Genomic DNA, 22,660 nt, shown 5'->3' with positions numbered 1-22,660 from the left:
ATATGAATGTGGTATTTGTTTCTCGCGTGATTTATTAGGGGTCATCATGACATTAAATGGGAACATTGCAGGTTACAACAATGAGAAAATAGGTACATTACGGGTTACCGGGCTGTAAAAATAGATACCTTACGGTTTACCAGATTGGGAAAATACGTAAATTACGAATTACCCGAGTGGAAAAATATGTATAGTATGGTTTACCAGGATATGAAAATGGGTACATTACGGGTTACTAAAATGGGAAATTGGGTACATTACGGGTTACTAAAATGGGAAAATATTTACATTACTGGTTACTGGGACAGAGAAATTGGTACATACGGGTTACTAGAATGGGAAATTGGGTACATTACGGGTGACTAGCTATAGAATGGGAAAATATAGACATTACTGGTTACCAGGATATAAAAATTTGTACATTACGAGTTACTAGAATGGGAAAATATGGACATTACTGGTTACTAGAATGGGAAAATATAGACATTACTGGTTACCAGGATAGGAAAATATGTACATTACGGGTTACTAGAATGGGAAAAAAGATACACTACAGGCTACTAGAATGGAAAAATATGGACATTACTGTTTACCAGGATAGGAAAATATGTACATTACGGGTTACTAGAATGAGAAAAAGATACATTACAGGCTACTAAAATTGAAAAATATAGACATTACTGGTTACCAGGATAGGAAAATGGGTACATTGTGAGTTACTAGAATGGGAAAAAAGATACATTACAGGCTACTAGAATTGAAAAATATAGACATTACTGGTTACCAGGATAGGAAAATGGGTACATTACGGGTTACTAGAATGGGAAAAAATACATAACAGGCTACTAAAACAGGAAAATATACATTACTGGTTACCAGGATAAGAAAATGGGTACATTGCGGGTTACTAGAATGGGAAAAAGATACATTACGGGTTACTATAATGGGAAAATATGTACATTACTGGTTACCAGGATAGAAAATGGGTACATTACGGGTTACTGGAATGGGAAAATACAGATATTACTGGTTACCAGGATAGAAAAATGGGTACAATACGGGTTACTAGAATGGGAAAATATAGACATTACTCGTTACCCGGGTAGGAAAATGGGTACAATACGGGTTACTAGAATGGGGAAAAAAATACACTACAGGCTACTAAAATAGGAAAATATAGACATTACTGGTTACCAGGATAGGAAAATGAGTACAGTACGGGTTACTAGAATGGGAAAATATGGACATTACTGGTTACTAGAATGGGAAAATATAGACATTACTGGTTACCAGAATAGGAAAATATGTTCATTACGGGTTACTAGAATGGGAAAAAAGATACACTACAGGCTACTAGAATGGAAAAATATGGACATTACTGGTTACCAGGATAGGAAAATGGGTACATTGCTAGTTACTAGAATGGGAAAAAAGATACAATACAGGCTACTAGAATGGGGAAATATGGACATTACTGGTTACCAGGATAGACAAAATGGTACATTACGGGTTACTAGAATGGAAAAAAGATACATTACAGGCTACTAGAATTGAAAAATATAGACATTACTGGTTACCAGGATAGGAAAATGGGTACATTACGGGTTACTAGAATGGGGAAAAAATACAAAGCAGGCTACTAAAACAGGAAAATAGACATTACTGGTTACCAGGATAAGAAAATGGGTACATTGCGGGTTACTATAATGGGAAAAAGATACATTACGGGTTACTATAATGGGAAAATATGTACATCACTGGTTACCAGGATAGAAAAATGGGTACATTACGAGTTACTGGAATGGGAAAATACAGATATTACTGGTTACCAGGATAGAAAAATGGGTACAATACGGGTTACTAGAATGGGAAAATATAGACATTACTCGTTACCAGGGTAGGAAAATGGGTACAATACGGGTTACTAGAATGGGGAAAAAATACACTACAGGCTACTAAAATAGGAAAATATAGACATTACTGGTTACCAGGATAGGAAAATGAGTACAGTACGGGTTACTAGAATGGGGGAAAAATACACTACAGGCTACTAAAATAGGAAAATATAGACATTACTGGTTACCAGGATAGGAAAATGAGTACAGTACGGGTTACTAGAAAATAGGTGCGCCACGATTTATCAGAATGGAATATAGATACATTATGGGTTATCATAATACGGAAATATGTACATCACCGGTTAAAAGAATGGGAAAATGGGTATATTATGAATTACCAGATTGGGAAAGAGGTACATTGCGTGTTACCAGAGTAAGAGAATAGATACATAATGAGTCACCAGATTGGAAAATATGCACATTATGGGTTACCAGAATAGGAAAATATGTACAATTAGGGGTTACCAGAACGGGAAATGCCAACATTACGGTTTACCAGAATGGGAAATGTGTACATCACGGGTTAAAAAAATGGGAAAATGGGTATATTATGAATTACCAGATTGGGAAAGAGGTACATTACGTGTTACCAGAGTAAGAAAATAGATACATAATGAGTCACCAGATTGGAAAATATGCACATTATGGGTTACCAGAATAGGAAAATATGTACAATTAGGGGTTACCAGAACGGGAAATGCCAACATTACGGTTTACCAGAATGGGAAATGTGTACATCACGGGTTACAAGAATGGGAAAATGGGTATATTATGGGTTACCAAGTTGGGGAAAAAGGCACATTATGGGTTACCAGATTGAGAAAATATTAATATGCATATTACGAGTTACCAGGTTTTTTGGAGAATATGTATATTATGGATTACCAGATTGGGTAATAGATACATTACGGGTTACCAGAATAAGAAAATAAATATATAATGAGTTACCCGATTAGAAAATAGGTACATTACGGGTTACCAGAATTGAAGAATATGCATTTTTCGGGTTACCAGAATGGGAAAATAAGTACATTTTTCAAATTTGTGTTTACGTATTTCGAGGTATGTATTATTTTAGCCATTACACAATTCATACATAACAGTGCCGTTCATTTTAATGATTGTATTTTATATATATATATATATATATATATATATATATATATATATATATATATATATATATATATATATATATATATATATATATATATGGAAATTAATGAGCTGCTTGTCATTCATATAAATTCAAAACGTAGTTAGTTGTATCTGATATTTTTCAAAAGATAAAAAGAAAAAAAATTACGATCGCTGTATAGCAAACGATTTGATTTTAAGTAAAAGTAATTCAATACTGGCGTATCCAATCCTGCCCACGTTTTGCTGTGCACTTATGCAGTGCTATAACAGCTTAAACGTGTTTGATGTTTATTGATGTAGACGTTGATGTAAATAATAATAACAATTTTCTCAGAAGTCATATTTGTCCATAAATACATAGAATTAATTTATATTTATAAAAACATTGCCCCTGACACACTATCGCACCAAATGTGTGTTGTCTCATTGCATTTGTGACACTCATCATTGTCAAATATTCGATTTAAAAATGCATTTGTTGCGAGAATTTGTACAGAATCTTGTATCGTATATTATGCAACTTTTGATGCACTAGCTACTTCTTTTGATTCAAACCATAGTTGCTTCCAGTCAATATCCTTAAATGCTTTTCGATCAATTTCTTTACTATGGCTTTCTAGTCAATATCTTTGCTATTTCCCTCTAGACGTTTTCCTTGCTATTGTTTTCCAGTCAATATCTTTGCTATTTCTCTCTGGACTTTTTCCTTACTATTGTTTTCCAGTCAATATCTGTAACTGTTAACTATTCAAAATAGCTAGAAGGTTTGACCAAAAGACGCTTAAAAAATGTGTGCTTCTGAAGAAGGGTCTGAAGAAGGCTGGCTATCTTTGGATGCCTTGTGCCCGACGAAGGAAATGCGTGTCGTGACGTGAAACTAAATGATTAGGTGCGCATGCAGTACATGGTTTGATACAGTATGTGACTAGTTATTTAGGACATTAATTACCAAATATTGCCTACTCACGATAACAATCATTTGAGATGTATCAAAACACTCTACCTGGAGTGCTTTGTCCTAAGATGTCAAGCCTCTAGATTTCAAAATTTCAATTTAATTGTTATATTTCTTAATTTAAAGCGCGGTGGTCGTCGCGCAGCGCGTGTTCGAATTTCATGTAAATAAACAATGTATTTTACATGCGTTGTATACGTCGCTATGAGTCCCATATCAAACAGGACGCGACACGACGACTGCCGCCCTTTAAGTTTCGTTCCTGTTCCTGAATATGTGGACACTATGAAGCCTATTTGGATTAATGCAAGGCAAGCATACCCATGGAAACTCCCAAACCACATCATTTTTACAACTATCAACGGCGCTGTTTTTATCAATATTGAGACTTAAACCGTGTTCCTATCTGTTTATTGCGTTTCTTTACGCCGGCGTAAAAGAAAAAACAGATGTGACCTGTATACATTGTTAAACTCCATTGATCCCAACACAGAGCTAACAAGAAATTAGTACTATGTTCCGTAAAGTTTATATACATGTATCTTATTATGACATTTTACATGGCCCATAATTATCAACTATTATTACTGAATTGAAAAACGTACTCAAAATACAGAAATATGTGGTCAAACGAAAAATTCTTTCTCGTGTATGGTGTGCGTATTATCTCAGACAACTAAAAATGTATTAACTAGTGCCCAGCATACTGACGCCCCTTTTACACATACGTAACGCTCTTGAAAAAAAAATATTAAAAATTTGCATAACAATACAGTGGCCCCTCGCTAAGTCGCGGGTGTTGGGATCCAAGCAAAAACCGCGACTTATCGAGGGCCGCGACTTACCGAGGGACGTCGTGAAAGAGGGAGGTCGTGCATTGAAAAACATATAAAAAGCACATATAAACCCTCGGTTTAGTTAATTGATGTATCATCACATGTGTCAGGCAGTATTCGAATAAAATCATGATTATGTTTGCTGTAAACATTGCGTTGATTATTTTGTTATTTTCGGTCACTACTCGACACCCCTGTTGACACCTTGAGTAAGGCCACTGTTGCTCATTGCGTCTCAGCAATTGACGGACAGTGGGTGTTAAGTTGTCTCTTTAACGGTTAGTTAAAAACACTATGCCACGAAACATTAGTCTTTGTACTTCAAAATTGCTGTCAAAACACAATAGAAATTTTGGGAGCCATCCAAGTACCCGCGACTTAGCCGAATCGCGACTTACCGAGGCGCGACTTAGCGAGGGGCCACTGTATTAAGAAACTAGTTGTTCTAATTATGCTTTAATTGTCATATCATCTACAAAAGCAGAGTATTTTGCGTTTGTCCCAAAGGCAAATGAATCAATTCTAATTAGGATTACTAATAATTCGATTCAAATGATAAAAAGAGATGTATACAGCCTTGCCTAACAACTATGTGTAGCTTAAAGGGACTAATACTGTTACCCCCGGTAATGAAACAACTTAATATTTGTATAAAACGTTTCAACTCGCCCAATGAAAGTTTCGCCGAAATTGAATATTATCAAAACATTATAAAAAAAATACACTTGAAATTACCAATACCTTTTGTAAAATCTAAATAAGCCATTAGTCCATGACCCCCATATTCTTCAGTTCGACTCGATGTAAATTTTGAGACAATATATTCTTCTTTTAATTGGATCGCTTTGATCCCCGTGGACAGTGCAATATATGTAGTGCGTGTTGTAGTTAGCTGGTATGCCGTCCAGGGACGGCGGCACGAAATTTGGCTTGAGGGGGCTAGATCTGAAATCTAGATCATTTGAAACTCTATTTCCTGCAGTTTGAGGGGAAAATTGATCTGACACAAAGGTTTCAGCTTGATTTTGGAGGGGCGACAACCCCACTGACGCCCGTCCCCCGGTGTCGCCGCCACTGCCATATGTCTATTCGCTAACTTATAACCTGTGTTTTAACAAAGATACTTGCCTCCTGTCTTTATCTGGGTTTGGTATTAAAGTAGTTATGGTCTAACGCTGCGTAACAGAAAGCTAGGTTGCATGCAACATCAAAAAAGATGGATTTAGTGTGACTGATTCAACTTCAGTGCAATGTTGCCAACATTAGTGTGACTGATTCAGGTTCAGTTCAATGTTGCCAACATTAGTGTGGCTGATTCAACTTCAGTTCACTGTTGCCAACATTAGTGTGACTAATTCAGGTTCAGTTCAATGTTGCCAACATTAGTGTGGCTGATTCAACTTCAGTGCAATGTTGCCAACATTAGTGTGACTAATTCAGGTTCAGTTCAATGTTGCCAACATTAGTGTGGCTGATTCAACTTCAGTTCACTGTTGCCAACATTAGTGTGACTAATTCAGGTTCAGTTCAATGTTGCCAACATTAGTGTGGCTGATTCAACTTCAGTGCAATGTTGCCAACATTAGTGTGACTAATTCAGGTTCAGTTCAATGTTGCCAACATTAGTGTGGCTGATTCAACTTCAGTTCAATGTTGCCAACATTAGTGTGACTAATTCAGGTTCAGTTCAATGTTGCCAACATTAGTGTGACTAATTCAGGTTCAGTTCAATGTTGCCAACATTAGTGTGACTAATTCAGGTTCAGTGCAATGTTGCCAACATTAGTGTGGCTGATTCAGCTTCAGTGCAATGTTGCCAACATTAGTGTGACTAATTCAGGTTCAGTTCAATGTTGCCAACATTAGTGTGACTAATTCAGGTTCAGTTCAATGTTGCCAACATTAGTGTGAGTAATTCAGGTTCAGTTCAATGTTGCCAACATTAGTGTGACTAATTCAGGTTCAGTTCAATGTTGCCAACATTAGTGTGACTAATTCAGGTTCAGTTCAATGTTGCCAACATTAGTGTGAGTAATTCAGGTTCAGTTCAATGTTGCCAACATTAGTGTGACTAATTCAGCTTCAGTCCAATGTTGCCAACATTAGTGTGACTGATTCAGGTTCAGTTCAATGTTGCCAATATTAGTGTGACTAATTCAGGTTCAGTTCACTGTTGCCAATATTAGTGTGACTAATTCAGGTTCAGTTCAATGTTGCCAACATTAGTGTGAGTAATTCAGGTTCAGTTCAATGTTGCCAACATTAGTGTGACTAATTCAGGTTCAGTTCAATGTTGCCAACATTAGTGTGACTAATTCAGGTTCAGTTCAATGTTGCCAACATTAGTGTGACTAATTCAGGTTCAGTTCAATGTTGCCAACATTAGTGTGAGTAATTCAGGTTCAGTTCAATGTTGCCAACATTAGTGTGACTAATTCAGGTTCAGTCCAATGTTGCCAACATTAGTGTGACTGATTCAGGTTCAGTTCAATGTTGCCAATATTAGTGTGACTAATTCAGGTTCAGTTCAATGTTGCCAACATTAGTGTGACTAATTCAGGTTCAGTTCAATGTTGCCAACATTAGTGTGACTAATTCAGGTTCAGTTCACTGTTGCCAATATTAGTGTGACTAATTCAGGTTCAGTTCAATGTTGCCAACATTAGTGTGACTAATTCAGGTTCAGTTCAATGTTGCCAACATTAGTGTGACTAATTCAGGTTCAGTTCAATGTTGCCAACATTAGTGTGACTAATTCAGGTTCAGTTCAATGTTGCCAACATTAGTGTGACTAATTCAGCTTCAGTTCAATGTTGCCAACATTAGTGTGAGTAATTCAGGTTCAGTTCAATGTTGCCAACATTAGTGTGACTAATTCAGGTTCAGTTCAATGTTGCCAACATTAGTGTGAGTAATTCAGGTTCAGTTCAATGTTGCCAACAATAGTGTGACTGATTCAGGTTCAGTTCAATGTTGCCAACATTAGTGTGAGTAATTCAGGTTCAGTTCAATGTTGCCAACATTAGTGTGACTGATTCAGGTTCAGTTTAATGTTGCCAACAATAGTGTGACTGATTCAGGTTCAGTCCAATGTTGCCAACATTAGTGTGACTAATTCAGGTTCAGTTCAATGTTGCCAACATTAGTGTGACTAATTCAGGTTCAGTCCAATTTTGCTAACATTAGTGTGACTAATTCAGGTTCAGTCCAATGTTGCCAACATCAGTGTTGAAATAATATTGTACATGTCTCTGTTTTTCTGAGCTATAGCTACTTGAGACACATTGTATGCAAGTCTATGCTGGACATGTTTGTGTTGCAATCGTGTATAGAGATATTAAAATGTGTTGCGAGACCTTGAACCAACTCATGCATGTAATCGGTGCAAATCACGGTACAACAGGGATCAAATTAGATTCCCGAAAGGACGAGCGTTATCATTTAAGGATGTAGTAGAGGTTCTGTCGTTGAAAATATCAAATTTACTTTTTTCCACCATTCTCTTATAAGAATATATAAAACATGCATTTAACTAAAAACAACAACAACTGTAGCGATGGTTTAAGAGGGTAATACATTTTGAGTAAATCTGAGATACATTGTGTTTTATGTTTTATGTTTTAGTTATTTTTCACGCATAAGAAAACATCGGTATTTGGGGTTAGTCTTAGAGAGTTGATCTCGACTCTCAGCTGCTCCACGATGGTGATTTTTGGCATAGGTATTCTCTAATAGCTGTTTATGAAATCTGGCAAAGATGGTTTGTCTACCACTTTGACTTTAGAAAATACGACACAACTCTCCCCTTTATGAACTCTGACACGGGGTATCATATTTCAAAACAACATTGACGATGTTTTTAAAAAGTGTTATGAGATAAACATCTAGGTCACGCAACATTAGATGAATTGGGAAATTGAATTCAAACCTTTTATAGTATCTCTAAGTACTGCAAACATCATTTCTGTGGCCTTATTCCGGTTTCTTCAAAAATAACACCTCTCTATTTGCACAGTGATTACGTGATTACACGGTACCATTTTTTGTTGGAATATTTATTTTATATTATTTGAAAAATAAGCTTTCTAAAAATATATAACTTGATGGGATTCAAAGATTATGTTACTTCAGAAATGTGCTATAGCAATTACCTCTACTACATCCTTAAACACACTAAGATCACCAGATTGAGGACGCCCAAAGTGGTCCGTTCAAATAATCACGAATGATTGCTAGGCAACAAACAAGTCATGTGTGTTTTGAAAAAGCATTGTGTAATTTATTTATAATGAATTTACAATTCATTGGTAATATTAAGTGGAACACACGTTAATGCTGTTATTATTCAAATGAAGTTGTTGTTCCCCGGACATCCATAGCACCACGTGACCACGACCAACCTCATTGTCGGGTCATTTTGCTACGCGCACAAAGTCATTGTTTTCCACCGACCCGCGTTAGTTTGGAACATTGTCGGTGTAAAACGGCGGTGGAATCATTGCTATTCGCGATTATGATCCACATTATGCATTGTTTACTGTTTATATTCTCATTTAAGCGGTTTGTTGTGATTAACAATAATGTGTTTACAGCGCTTTGCACTCATAATAATAGTCACTCATGTTCGATAGATGAGTCTCCGCACACTTCGAGATCTCACACAATGCGTGAAATGCGCGGATCGGACGTCAAAAAAAATCGAATGATTAGATCTTTAGCTTGAATTTCTGTTTTCATAGTCCATTGCCTAAATGCCGAGTTTAAAGAAGGAATATGGCTTTGAGATAAACTTACTTCAGCTACATTGGCCGTCACCAAATGGAGATAACACAACTATTAAGCGAGGAAGGAAATGCCCCCGAAAATAGTTTAGCGTTTGTCTAACTACGCGCGGCGTCACTACAACATTATGTTCTTTGTATGTCCTGTTTTTATATTCGATTTCACGCATACATAATGCGGGGTCTCGCAATGAACGAAAAATTGTCTATTTGACAGTTTTATAAGAAGAAATAAGGGAGATGCGATGGATTTTATTATTTTTGTGTATTTGCACGACTGAATAAACGTCGGGTTTCCATGGCAGGTGGCAAGATAATGTCTAACTGTTGCGCTAATTGCAATTTTTAATTTGTCGTATAGAATCAAATTTCTTCTCTGATCTTTCCCCCGAGTACTGAGAATTACATCAAGGTTGAGTCACCGCGTTCACTTAAAATCCGTAAAAATTATATGTTAGCGCATGCGCTGTTTCTCCGTCCATCTCGGTCTTGGAGCTAATCCGGGTTGAACCCCCCTGTAAATCATGCCTAAAGTACAGAATTAATGGCGATATTATACTTTTTATTAAAACACAAGAAATTGCATTAAATGTGAATGAAATGAAGATAGATTGGTTAGGAACAGGGGAGCAACCTGGGGTGTCATCTTGTGGGTAACAAAAACGTGTTTTATGCAAAGCCGAGACGACAAAGTCGACAAATTATTTAAATTACATTCCCCCTCGCGTTTCACTCAATCTTCGATTGTGACGAAGCCATCACGGGGGTGCAAACCCTATACTCGTAGGCGCCGTCTCGGGCAGCTTCTCACTCTGATTCGACGTCTTAAGATGTTGCAAATGAGGGTAAAGTTCGCGAGTTCATACTTGTGAGGGTCAAATCAGTGGAAGTCATTTATGCAGTTTCGCATCAGCGACGTAGGATGAGGCAGGGCCGTTAGTGAGCTACTCGGCTATACCCATTACACATTTCCTGCATATACAATACGAGAATGGGTCTACATCCTCTTTGATCAAAGATATCTAACTCGGAGCCACGATGCGGGCAAGATGGACACGGCCGCTTATATCGAGGGCCCGTCAACATCGGGAGACGGCAGCAAAAGCGGCAGCGGCAGCCAAGCGAGACGTGGAAAAAGATCGGAAGGATCGAAAGGACCGGAGAGAGGAAAGAGAGCGACAGCGGGAACTCCGGGAACACCACCTCGATGGAGAATGTACGTCTGATTCACGTTACGATTCCAAGATCCTTTCAAGCCACATGGCTGTTGTCTCCATCACCGTTGTCATATGTGTCATGATTTTAGGAATTATCTCTGCTGTAGGAAATGGAAATTGTTTTTCTCGTCGTTTTAGGGGAAAACCTGGAACTTTACACGTTTATTTGGGACACCTTGTGTGTTTTCTTTTAATCGTCTTGAAATGGCTGTCAGAATCTTTTTTTTTCTTCTTCCTCTACTGCATCTTATTTGCATAATCAGTTACCATGGGGCCACCATCTTTCAATTCCAACAGGTAGGCATTATTTCCTGAAATTATATTATTAATGGTGTGTATTTGTTTCTTTTTGGTTTATTGTAGCCGCCGTCGGAGCACCTGGCGCGAGAGCCGCCGCTATGCTTGCCGTCAACCGTCAGTACGACTCTCCCCGTCTCTCGCCAGAGGAATCGCGCAGGCGCGGAAGCCTCACTGGGGTATCACCACATTCAAGCCAACATAGCTTGGATAGGGATTACGAACCTGGTCTGAGCCCCAGGGAACGATCACCGGGAACTTCGCCTAGTGACCTAAGATTTTACCGAAGAAATGCAGATGTGTCCTACAAAGATGCAGCACTTGCCGCTGAAAAATGGAAACAGCGATCCTCTGATAAACTGAATCATATACAAAGAGAGAATGAGTGAGTATGGTCACATTGACACAGTATTATTATCATTATCATCATCATTGTTATTATTAAAAATAACCCCACCAAAATATTACAAATAAACGGAGAGCCCTTCTCCACGACCACACGCCCCGAGACATTGTTATATCGACGATCCCACGCGCCATCGTCGTCACGTGCATATCTAGGTTACATCTAAATATTATGTGGCCGACATGAATACTTAGTATTAAGAACAGAATCCTCGATGACACCTTCATTTTACCTTTATCAAATACACAAGATCTCATCTTCACGCGACGTACATTTTTTATTACATCATATATCCTGACAATAATTTAATATACACATAGACGTTAATTGGTCTGTTTTTAGAACCAAGTCAATAATAGTTTCTGTTCGCGTGTTTATTTAAAAAAAAAAAAAAACGACTGCCGAGTATGATGAGCGCGATCGCGAGTTCCGCATAATGTAGGTAACTCACCTTCGCTGGCCCCCATTCATAACACACTTTACTCCGCCGTATTATGATAATACAGCGAGGCAAGGATATTTTCAGATACGTCATTCGATTCCGTGTATCTTTTTAAACAGGAATAGCTCGCGGCTAAGAGAAAAAAAAGTAAAAAAAAAAATCAGATGGAAATTGTCGAATTTAATCAGAAATAAGTCGACTATTATTGTTTCAATTTGCGTTCAAGGACATGCTATTGAAATGGTGCGTGGACCGTGTTATTTACCGTGATAAATATGAACGTTTTAATATTACGCAGAGTCAGTCTAGCTTACAGCCAAATTAAAACGTAAAATGTACTGGTTCCGCACATTGTGATGATTATATATTAAAAATAGCACGTGATCGAAAAATTCATCATGAAAAGATAACAATAATAATTTTTGTCCAATTAATTACTTCGTGGGGACGATTTAAATGAGCGTACCCACGAGAACGTCTATTTTATTTTAATCGCGACCAAGTCTCGCCTTGTGGGGACAGGTTGCATTTAATTAATTCATTGTGAATTGAAACATTAAAATGTCACCCGAGGTGATGATGCCGCTCCAGCTGGCGGACAACGTCGGTCATCAAATTAAGAAAGAATACATGTTTTCACGACAAAATTATTGTTACTTAAGTGTTATATTATGCTGCCGGTTTAATAGTATTACGTGACGCTAGCTGTGAAAAATTATCTAAGAGATCAATATCGAACTCGGGCATTCGTATCATGCTCCAAAGCCGTGCATTGTTATGCAAATTGAGTGTCATCGCACGTGTACCGTGACTGTATTTTCAGTTTGTGTTCACGGAACCATCATTACACAGGAAGACCAAATAATGCACTGATAGCTGTACAGTGATATTTTGAAAGAAATTCAGTAAATTCTTTTCTGGGAATGTTAAAAAAAGTAAATTAACTTCAAATATAGTTGTATTCTAAGAGGAATGTGTATTCATCTGAGACGAGCAGAATTTGAATAACACGATATAGTAGGAGAGTTCTAAACATAATAGGCACACAAGGCCAATATAATTTCATCTTTTAAACAGAAAGTCTTCTTTACCGTTTTTTTTATCAGATGCAAATACTTTTTTCCACCCTTTCTCCGAACAGTAAAAGATAAGGATTTGTCATCATTCATCAACAATTTACGAACCCGAGAGTGACGTCGTCTGCTCACACCGAACATCTAGGGGGGGGGGGGAGGGAAGTGCCGTGAATGATAAACGAGATACTGTAGCTTATAGAAAAAACGTGACATCATCGCCATGAATTATATCCTTAATGCAAAAATAAATTATTCGATGCTTCTCAATAGTTTGTTTAATCATATTGTTTGCTTTTCGTGCGTTTTTTCAGCCGCCATTTTCAGTAACCCGTGATAAATCAATTTAGTAGAATATTATAAATAACACACACTATGCTTTCTATAAAGATGTAACTCTATTTTATAAACAGTTTATAAATATTTATAAACGAGTTTCATTCTATTTATAATTAAGGAGCCGTGATTCGCCAAAAGAATGGCCGCTGGTACTGGTTTATTCCGCGAAGCGCTTGCCTTATCCAATGACGGTCGGCGTATATCGCAGTCACGGCGGTCAAATGTTTTCAAATCGTTTTTTACAGTTTATAAAAAAAAATCATCGTAAACGTGGATTCTGGGTTTGTGGAAATTATATTCCCACGCAGTCAAGAATAATGTGATATTTTGAATGCTTAATATCTTTCACTTATCCACGAGACCCCCACCTTCAAGCTAGTTCTTGTTACTTAAAAATAAAGACCTCGTACTCCTGTCTCTATTCTCTTAGTTCTCGGCGATGTTGATTGATTTCTGTAAAAACTACATTCATGTTAGTTGTTACGTTGCCGAAACATTCATTGAATCGGTAACGACTATGACGTCACAGTTATTCGCGTTGTATGCTGCCTATTATTGACCATATTCATATGCTAGATGTATCTTCGTATTTATGATAATTTGAATTAAGCATGATAAGCACAAAGATGGCGTCAGTCGAACATGTACATCTGAACTCACTAATCAACGAACATGTATATTACTAAACAGCTCAACATTAATGAATGCAAGCAACATCGTTTTATGACTGGGAATGTCCTTCATTCCTGTCAAAAGAACGTTTTTATTATATTATATTACTATATTTAAGATTTATATACGTTGGGCTCAGTGTTAATCATTTCACATAATATATAACACAATGTAAATTTGAATAAATTGAACAATTTCTTATTTTATCATAATACATGCAGGTAGTTGTATACCGTTAATATTTTTTTATAAATTTTAGAAAATGGTTTAATTTGATGTTTTTTTTTCAAATTAAAAGCACATAAAAATGTTTGGTTACTGAATTAAATTCTCGCAAAAAAATAAACATAGTTGAAAATAGCAGGTCGACTGGTGCGATGTTTTTTTTTTTGTAACACGGCTTCCTCTCGGAGCGACGACTGGGAGCGGCGTATATAGTCTTGAAGTATAATACACGATGTTTAATATTGTACATGTACGTTGCCACTATCTGTGATAACTGCCGATATTAAGAAATAATAATATTACGGTACATCTATGATCTGGTCGCTAGAAATGTAACACTACTTTCTGAAAGAGTGTGTTATTCGGACTGACCTGTGCACATCAGTAATTGGTTAAGACCCCCGACTGTTGGGCGGGGGGGGGGGTATACGAGACACCCAGGAGTTCAATACATTATGTGTAATATGTGGCAATGATATTTTCATTTTACTATGATTTTGAACTATCGGTACCGGGGTGTGTTTTTTTACTGACTGTTTCAAGGGGTGTTTTTTTTTTTTTAGAATTCTGGTTCCTCGTTGGTGCCTTTCATAGCCGTATATAAATAATACAATTGATCCCCGGGGTTGACCACGTGTTAGATGTTATGCAAATTACACAAATTCTCTTTGCCCGCTCGAGTAGTAATTTATCGCGACTCTTGTTGGGCACTTCAGTGCATTGATGTCGACATACACACAGAAAATCGCTAATAGATTAAAAAAAACAGAATTTGATAAAGTAATGCATCCGAATAGCGGTGTCAAGTTGAATTTGAACATACTTATGTTAGTCGTGCGATTAGATCCAAGTTTAGGCGCTTTTCATTGCATTGCCTTGGAGAAAGAACCTCATGACTATGATAAAACTCCGCGTACCGCCACGCAATACGTTTATTTTATTTTATTTATTTTACCCACACCGTGAATTTTCAGTTAAAACACACGATTTGGACACACCCTTTCATAAATATTCAAGGTCACTTACGTCACAGGAGGAGTAGTACATCACCTGTGCTACGTCACTTCTTTTCTCGATCGTCTCTAGACTTGTCCTTTGAATTATTTATCCCATACATAACAAGCCTTTTAAGACTCCCGCTGAAAATTGATTTCCATCATAACCTGTGAAACTTCCACTCATTCACTTTACATTTCGACAAAGTTTAATAGTTTTTTTTTTCAATGCACAGTATGTGACGGTTTTTTGAATCAAGATAAAAACAATTCCGTATTTAGTACTAACATGGCATCCCATTTGAGCCTTTAGAATGGGTTATCCTCCCTCGGGAATATGCATCAATGGATTAAATAAATATATATGTATGTACCTCGAGTGTGATGAACGCGTCTTATTTCAAATTTTATATGAGCATGCAGAAAAAAAAGAATTATAATGTTCCATTGTCTATCAGTTGCCATAAAATAACACACATGTAGACAGAAGTACATGAAAAGTGTAAATAATCCGTCGATTACGTGGTGTACTCAGTGCCAATAGCATGTAAATTCAAAATGGCCGATCTTTAGAGACCGTGACTACGACATCATACCATGTCGTCTGTGACATTAATATTCAACTGAGGTAGCTTACTGCTTTTTACGACATAACGTGCGTTGAATTTACTTGCCGATCTTTATCCGTCATAGACATATTAATCCGCGCAATGTCCACCCTAAACCGCGGCTATACATTTCATTTTCCTGTCTTTCACTGTGTCATGTTAAATTGGGCATTCACAAATTTCTCATTTTTTACTGTCAGAATTCATAATCCTTTGAAGATTAAATTTTACGATACGAAGCGGTATGTGACCGTCGTTATTTTTTCCCACGTATTTTATTGTGCTCCGGGATAATTTTCTCTGGACAACAATAATTTAAACATATTTTATAATATGCGTACAATATTAACTATTTGCTTGGACACATTCGACTTGTAACGAACATCCCATTTCGGTCCCGTCCCTGACGACTTTATTCAATAAGCGAGATTTGAATTTAAAAATTGTCTGCGCGGGAAAAATCGCGCGGGAAACTGTTGCAGACGACATTCGAGAAAAGCGTTATTTACAAACACCTGCAGCGTTTACATAAGTCATAGAAGTACTTATTAAATTGCATTGTTTTGTTTTGACTGGCCTAGAACGTTGAATTAAAACAGAATTACTGAATTACTTATTTCGTCGAACTGATTGTTTTCATTCCTGTATAATCCGTACAACGACCCCTAATAAGTAAATTATCGGCAGTTCAATTACCGCCACCTCGAATACTGCAACGAATTTAACTCCCTTATCGACAGGATTACTCATTCACTAACACGATTATCGTGTACAGCTTACAATTTATTTCGTCCAGGATATGGCAAGGTGGACATTCTTCGTCCTATCCAATTTCGCCGGACATCCGGGTGTATTTTCAAAAGGAGGGACTCCATATATAGCTAGTTAATGGATCCCTGGAGGCGGAAATTTCAGGTTTTTATCGACAAAATTTCGCAGCAGACGACTTAATTATGACCAGTAAAACACGTGTCCGTCAACAAGTCGTGTTTATTATTTCTTTAACATAAGTCTAAACCTAATTTAAATTCCATGCAAAATATTGCTTTACCACAGTCACCCGAGTGAAACTGACCCTATTCCAATTCTGAATTATACCACTGGTGGCGATCTTGACTGCGCATCATCGACATGGGACCCACAACACGCTTAGTAACGCATACCCTGTAGGTCAAATAGGTTGTTTATTCACAGAAAATTCAAACTATATGGTATTTCCGCTGTAAATTCGTTGAGAGTATTATTAGGTACTGTCTGTCTCACAAAACTGCTCACGTACTTGATGAGCCCTGCAGTAGACATAATGCGAATCATTAAAAACACTGTTAACACAGTGTAATTAATCTTCTTAGCAGTTACCTTCGAATTCAACCCTGTGGCTCTATTCGCCCACCTACTTCTCAGTTATAATTAGAAAGCAGAAAATCTTCCCAATTTGAGAGTTTATTTTATATTTTCGTCATTCACGCACCGTAGTGGGTTTGACGTAGCACAGGAATAACTAAACTGCGGTTCAGGTATTCATTCATTTTCAAATTCAAAATGGCCGCCAGGGTAAGATACAATGTACAATGGGCGCACTATTTTAATTCAAAATGGTGGCCAAAAGCGAAGACTGTGATAGGGAAACAAGCACTTCGATTTCAATTCAAACTGGCTGTCAGGCTGAAATGGGATGTGATAATAACAGCAAAATTAAAATGGCTGCCAGAGTGAGATGGACTGTGAAAGAAACAGACACTACGATTTCAATTCAAAATGGCGGCCAGAATGAGAAGGGTTGTGACCGAAAATTCTGTGATAGAAAAACAGTGAAATTCAAATGTATGTCAGAGTGGATATGATAAAAACTGGCTCGCGATTTCAATCCAAAATGGCTGTATAAATGTGGGCTATGCTAAAAAAATGCATAGCGATTCCAATTCAAAATGGCCGCCGTAATGAGGTTGATCGAAACAAGCACTACGTTTCTGTTCGTATATATGCATGTTATGACTTACATGCCACTTCTCTATGCTAGTATCACAAAGTGCATTATATTTTCTTTGGAAACCCGACTAGCGGCTTGGATTTGGTTCATTCGAACCATTACACTTTATTCATTTTCTTTATTATTTATGAAGTGAACACATAATTTCTCAATGCACTTTGTTTATACTTGTAAGCTTCTATTCTATTAAAAGGACAGCTAAAAATGTGTAATATCGAATTTCTTGGAGGAAACATTTTTTACACTAAAAATAACGTCTGCCACCTGCCAGTGATCGAAATACCCCGTTGCCATCGTTACCTGAAATCCACCATAGCTTCATCCACATTCTCATAACGATTTCACTTAATTTTGTAGTAATGGGTTTGGTAGATAGATTTATGGCGGGTGTCGGATATATTTAATACACCAGAATGCAATTATGTCGTGACACATCATTCTACGACCGAGCGTCTTCGAATATGCAAATTAGGAATGAAGTAAATATTATTTATCTCGCGATACTCGCTAGCTCACATCAAGTTACGCGGCGGCTAGATCGAAGTCACAATAGAGGGCACATCTCACCGCGCAACGCACTGTAGTGGAACAGCGCGTTCTAATAGAATGGCCAGAGCCAACTCTATTTGAATTACGCCTGCTTCGTTAATTCATTTGATAATGATGAACGGTTGTCAATATGCTCGGATATTAACCGGCGAATACGATATGAATATTACTGGACGTGCGTTTTTGCCGATTTGGAAGACGTTTTGACTTTTGAGCCTCAATGCTTTTTGTAGTGTCAAATTAATATGCACGGGGTAACATATTCAGATGTGTGTGGTATATACGTCTGAACAGCGCCTATACAGCTGTAAAGATAAATTTGATTTGAACAACAGTTGATAGCTATCTGCATGTTATTAGAAAAATAAAGGGCTATACAGTAACATCAAATATTTATATAACAAAATTTGCGAAATACGCAGTTAAATAAAATTATACCAGAAAACGTAATTAAACACCGATCGTAGGAGCCACATATACAACTAGCTTGGCGTGGGATATCTAGTTTAGCTGTCGTTTCCATAGACACGAGATCTACTTGAAGCAACGGATTAGTAGGAGCTGTGATGAAATAGATTCTTAAATTGTCACGATGACGATGTTTCGTGCATAGAACAAGTGGATTATAGTTGTGGGATTAACTGGGCTGATTGGAAAATGTCAAATTTGTCATTATTAAGTTTAAATTCTAGAAAAATGTTTCAATCCAGTCTATAAGACTCGTATTTGTTGAAATTGATGTCATTTTAGCAAAACGATTTGTTTCTGCATATAGTGCTATTAACCTTCGTGAATTATTGTACATCATTTTGAACATTTGGCGTTTTCAAGAAGTGCGTGCCCACTGACAACACCACATCACTCAAGTGCCTGATTCTTTCCCCATATATGATTGGAAAATAAGTTGCAAATTTTGATCTGTTGTACTGGCGTAAGTGGGCCAGGTTTTCAAATCTTAACTGGAAAATGGCTCGACTGAAGGCTCGTCGGAGCGCATTCTCACATCACCACTCTATAACCCTTCTCTACGAAATACACACATGCGTGGAACGATAATGTTCTGGCTTGAATGGTTCAACGCTTACAGGTGTTCCGACAATATGAATACAGAGTACAGTATGCTTTGCAATAACGTCCTTAAACAGGAAGATATTTGAAAAAGAGAAAAGTGACCCAATAACTGAGTAAGAAAACGAACGAAATGACAGGATACATTAAACAGCGACACATACATATTGATTTCTCGTGTATTTTTTCCTCTCTTTAGAACTAAGTTATAGTTTTCCGGTTTTTTCAAATGTGTACGTCAAACAACAGGTATTTCATAAATGACATAGTTTCATGACAATCTATTGTGTCGGGGCGTGTTACAGTAAATATTAGTAAAATACCACAATCAGCTACATGGTGTCTTGTTACAACGTCTAGGGGTTGGCCCATTGGGAATCCTCTGAGGGGGGGGGGCATTTCAAGCTATAGTATGCAGATATGACAGGTTGAAAACTTTGCGTATTTGTGCATATTTACAAAAGTAATATTGTGTCCTCATAAAATCAGTAGGATACATAGTATTCGTTCGAAAAAATAATGAACTCTCCAGCGTGCATATACGTATAGCTAAATCCGGGACGCATGCGTACTAGCGTTCTTATAGTGTTTTACCTACACTCCATCTTTGAAGCCGGGGTTTAAAATTACCCACCCAGCACGTGTTATTAGTTGGGTCCCGCAATTTATTTGTTCCAATTTGGGTTTCCATGACATTGACCCATACTAAGGATTCACACATGTTTACACATGTTCGTATCTTCGATTAAAACACCGATTTCAACAACTTATTTAAAATGATTCCGTCCTTTCATTGAATATTATTAAATGCGATTCATCGTTATTTTAATTGAATATAAATATGTAAGAATTACATACATTCCAATTTATGTCGTTCGTTATTAGTGTTCCACTGCCTGCGCGTGATAGTGTTTGTTTATACATAATACTATATAACGACTCAACTCATTTTTCATCCTGAATAAGCATTCAAAAAAAAGGACAAAAAAAAACTTTCAAAAAGAACCGTTAAAATGACATATGAAACCGTTGAAGCGAGTCATGTTAAAGGTGTTCTTACGCCGGTCTCGTGCATATCGGCATGTTAATAGAACACTATTCAGTTCTCTGAATGCATGGTTATACATTGACGTTCATTTGCATAAATTTCCCATCATTCTAAAAATGTAATGTATATGGAAACACTGTTACGTGTGCAGTAAACCGATACCAAATATGCGTTACGAGTATCGGGTATATATCGTTGTCCTATAAAACAAATATGTCCAATATTAAAAATCAAATACTTCCATGTTTAACTGTTGTTTTTAAATTTCATTGGCAACTGCATGCATTTGTTCAGGTGAAATAATTGAGAAAGAATTACTGACAGTGAATTTATTTTTTTAAGAAAATAGCTGAGTGTGCAAATCACCTTTAACTTCTCCAGTAATATAAACCTCGATGCTGACTGCAGGGTTTTTACTACTTAATGGGCAAATGAAGATGCACAAACTGCACACATTTCGAAATCCGTGAACCGCATCTTCTCGGAGTGATACATCACTAAATTGTGAAGTGAACAGGCCACCAGGTAACTCTTCAATTACTCATGCTTTCAGAAACCGGGAGCTTGTACATATCAGCAGATACATGACGTCATCTTCAGTAATACCAGTTTATTTACGATATTTTGGTGACGACAGTGCGGCAAATTAAATCGGTAAAACCAGAGACAGTAGTACGCTTGTGCTTATAACCAGGCTCGACCTATTTATGCTGGGTGGGATGTGCGATATCTAGTCTGGGAATTCTGTCGCATTAAGTCGCGTAGAGCAAAGAACACTTGTTAAGGGAACAAAGAACACTTAAGGGATCGGCCATCAGAAAAAAAATTCATAAATTTCTATATTTAACACAGGCATGTATGATCGAGGGACGTAAATACAAATTGCACCATGACATCATCCTGAAAGATACCGAAACACTAATTTAAAAAAAAAACAACAATAATGTAAGATGTTTCCACCAACCCCCTCCAAATGTTTCAATGGTCAACCCCCCAAGGGCTTCTAATTATGTTTTCAATGACGATAACATCAGAAATCTCGTTAGTATCCCAGCCATGTTTCTCATTTGCATATTGCCATGCCAACCTCAAAGGAGAATCAGTCTCTTGGGATGCGAGCCTGTCATACTGTTATAGTCTGACTTGCTTTGCTGGGAAGATTAACGTCTGTGTAGTAGCATGGTCAACAACCGTCGCTGCAAACATGTCACAAGACACATCAATAGCTCATCCCTTCATCTTTACATGACTGTCACAATTTTCCACATTTGCGCCATCGCAAGTCGGATATTTTTTAGACAAGGTGTGCTGTGGTTGAATATGAAGATATACACATTGTATAAAAAAAATAAGTAAATTGATATCGTAAATTTCCTGAAATCGTTAAAAACAAACACTTAAACATGTATTGTGGAATGACACAGTGTCGCCATTTTCAGAAGATCCCTCTCTGTCGGTGGCGGTTCACATGGAGACGAGACAGTTTAAGCAGAAAAGAAAAAAAACACGAAGATTTTATTATGAATGTTAATTTGGGACGTTGATTAGAAGGTGAAAACAGGCCCGTGAGGTTGTTAATACATTTGTAGTTTCAGTTTACGATGACATATAAAGACACAACAAAACGCAAAAGACAACGCAGAAAACACCAAGCATAATTGGTATAGCGCACACCAGGCAAAGTCAATACACCTTCTCTCTTAGAACTCGCAATATACAATCAACATAGTCATTTACCTGAACGCCATTAAAACGACTACTTTGAAGTTAAAATGCAATATTCGCGCAATAATACAAACCATTTTCATTTGTTCTCGCCCAGAGAGTTAAACCGCGCGAACATATTAATTTTTTAGTCATGTACTTCATGAATACACAAGTATGTTGAGACATGATAAATATACGTACATATACATATACATATACACATCACCTAATCATGACTTGCACGGAGATATTCGTATCAAGAAATATTCGTCGCAACCGCGGCTATAAATAGTATATTTTGAAAATTTTCATTAGTTATCATCAATTTATTAATTAAATGGCTTGTTTTGCTTCATCCCAAATGAATTATTTAGGTGTTTGGTTTATATGGGCAATTTGTATGGGCAGCTCTAT

General features: G+C 37.1%; 1 protein-coding gene across 2 annotated transcripts in view; it reads left to right on the top strand.

The window, feature by feature from the left end:
• Window positions 1-22,660, top strand: part of LOC146732688 (uncharacterized) — a 77,064-nt gene that overhangs the window by 37,102 nt on the left and 17,302 nt on the right. The window contains exons 1-2 of one of the 2 annotated variants that reach the window (XM_085492200.1): window positions 10,467-10,826; window positions 11,191-11,509. In XM_085492200.1, the coding sequence (XP_085348326.1) occupies window positions 10,649-10,826; window positions 11,191-11,509 (497 nt within the window). In that variant the 5' untranslated portion in view covers window positions 10,467-10,648. Of the gene's footprint in view, window positions 1-10,466; window positions 10,827-11,190; window positions 11,510-22,660 lie in introns of those variants that run through there. The other variant, XM_085492201.1, reaches the window with a different exon arrangement.

The sequence above is a fragment of the Saccoglossus kowalevskii genome, chromosome 17, assembly GCF_978046115.1.
Source record: "Saccoglossus kowalevskii chromosome 17, keSacKowa6.1, whole genome shotgun sequence".
Taxonomy (NCBI): domain Eukaryota; kingdom Metazoa; phylum Hemichordata; class Enteropneusta; family Harrimaniidae; genus Saccoglossus; species Saccoglossus kowalevskii.
Note: the sequence above shows the minus strand (reverse complement) of the source record. Positions and strands in the feature narration are given on the sequence as shown.